Below are 1,852 nucleotides of genomic sequence, written 5' to 3'. Positions count from 1 at the left end.
CCGGCGGCCGATCGGCACGCACTGGGGGCGACCGCCCCCAGCCGGTCCGGCCCCCCACCCCGCTGCAGGTGGGCGCGAGGACCCCGCTCGCGCCGGGACCCCGAAGGTGCGTTGGCCCCTCGTTCTACCCAAGCCGGGCCTGGGAGACACTAATAGCTCCAGACTTGACCGTGCAGGGAGCCTGGAGAACCCAGCGAGCACACAACTGGAAATTATTAATAGCTAATGCGCTTTGCATGGCTCCAGCCGCCTGCTGGCTCCGCAGGGCGGGCTCTGGCTCTCGAGTCCGTCCCGGAGGAAACGACTACTTCGTTCCTCCCCGGGGGCTTCTGGACGCGCGATCGCTCCCTGTAGGGGCAGCCCAGATGAACAGCCCACAACAGGCAGGGAAGTTCTGCCTTGGGCACCGACTCTGCCCCGGGGCGGCAGAGCTTTGGAGTCTGCGTTTCCTGGGGCTGGAGAGAATCCCCTCTGAAAAACTGGAGACTTTATCGCTCCCCTCTGGTTTGACAGAGCAGCCTTGTGCTGAGTGGGAGGTCATTTCAGTAGCTGGCGGCCAGAAGGCTGGACCGTTCCCAAATCCAGTACGTTTTCTCACGGATCTCCTCGACCATCCGCCAGTACAGGCAATCCCCACCCCCGCCAGCCACCCTACCTAGGGTTCTGATGAGTGTTCAGCTAAGGGCCCGGCCTGAAGGCTCCCCAAGTCCTACAGCAGGTGCCAGTTCTGCTGGCACAGTTCAGCCCTCCTGAAGTTTAGAGTAAGGAAACAAAGAGGTCTGAGGGGCCCATTCACATGGCTGGTACAAGGCAGCTCAGCGTGCACAGAATGCCAGGATCATCCCACCCACAGAGAACGAGACTTGGGGCATGCCCAGTGCTGGACGGTCGTTCATTTCCAGCTTGTAGGGCTAGATTACAAAATCTATCCTGGTGAAGCTTTGGGGGGGGCGCCACACCTAAAGGGGGTGGGGCAAACTATTGATATCATGGTCACCCCCCCCCCCTTAGCTTCCCTATCAGTGTCATTCCTGGGGCTAGATGCCTCTTTAAATATCTCTGATTTTTTTTTTTTTAAGATAACACCAGGGCATATGCCAGATAGAAATGAAGAGGGGAAAAAGTACCCCCAAAGGGTGTGCAATCCCTTCTCTATTTCTCCATCCTGTCAGGACTTGGGGCACAAACACACACCCAATGTGTTTTTCGAGATACTGGGGCCAGGACTCAAATGCGTGATCAGACACGTGGGGTCCTGCTCCCCTTGACCACTACGGACCTGGCCCAAGCCCACCTGGCTTCTGGCGTGTCTGTGCTGAGCGTGCCTATGAGGACAGAGGCCATGGCAGGTGCCCTCTCCTGGGTCCTGCATGACCGGTTAGTGCTGCTACAGCCCACCTACTGCTCCTATCATCTGCCCAGCCCAGGCCGCCCCCCACCCCAGGCATCAGGAGAGGCTTTTTGAGGTTGTGGAAAGGCTGTCTGTGGGCAGTGGGAGGCCTCGGCTCCCTGGAGGGAATTTGCTCACCATGCATTCCCAGGTAGATTCTGGCCAGATTGGAAAGGTGTTCTGGAAAATGGCAATTGCTCCAAGGAGACTGCAGCCTTCAAGGTCATCAGCCTGGAAGAGATGGAGGACAAGACTGAGGAAGCTCAGCGTCATTGGCCAGTGCAGCCACTCTCCACCAAAGTGTGGACTGTGTGGAGAGCGTGGGCGGTCCCTCACCTGGCCCTGCAACACCCAGAGCCTGGGAGGAGCCTAGGAGAAGCCTAGGGTGGCCAGATCCTGACAGAAGATCCATGAAGACATCAAAGCTGCCTGTTTATGTGAGGGTAGGAAGTGGCCAGCTCT

At 58.4% G+C, this 1,852-nt stretch overlaps 1 protein-coding gene across 1 annotated transcript in view; it reads right to left on the bottom strand.

The window, feature by feature from the left end:
• Positions 1-1,852, bottom strand: part of RFLNB (refilin B) — a 15,405-nt gene that overhangs the window by 12,940 nt on the left and 613 nt on the right. The window contains exon 2 of the mRNA XM_006167525.3: positions 1,529-1,621. Coding sequence (XP_006167587.1) covers positions 1,529-1,531 — 3 coding nt within the window. The 5' untranslated portion in view covers positions 1,532-1,621. The remainder of the gene's footprint in view (positions 1-1,528; positions 1,622-1,852) is intronic.

This window comes from Tupaia chinensis, unplaced genomic scaffold, assembly GCF_000334495.1.
Source record: "Tupaia chinensis unplaced genomic scaffold, TupChi_1.0 Scaffold144899_1, whole genome shotgun sequence".
NCBI classification, from domain to species: Eukaryota; Metazoa; Chordata; class Mammalia; order Scandentia; family Tupaiidae; genus Tupaia; species Tupaia belangeri.
This window is presented reverse-complemented; position numbering and strand designations above follow the sequence as displayed.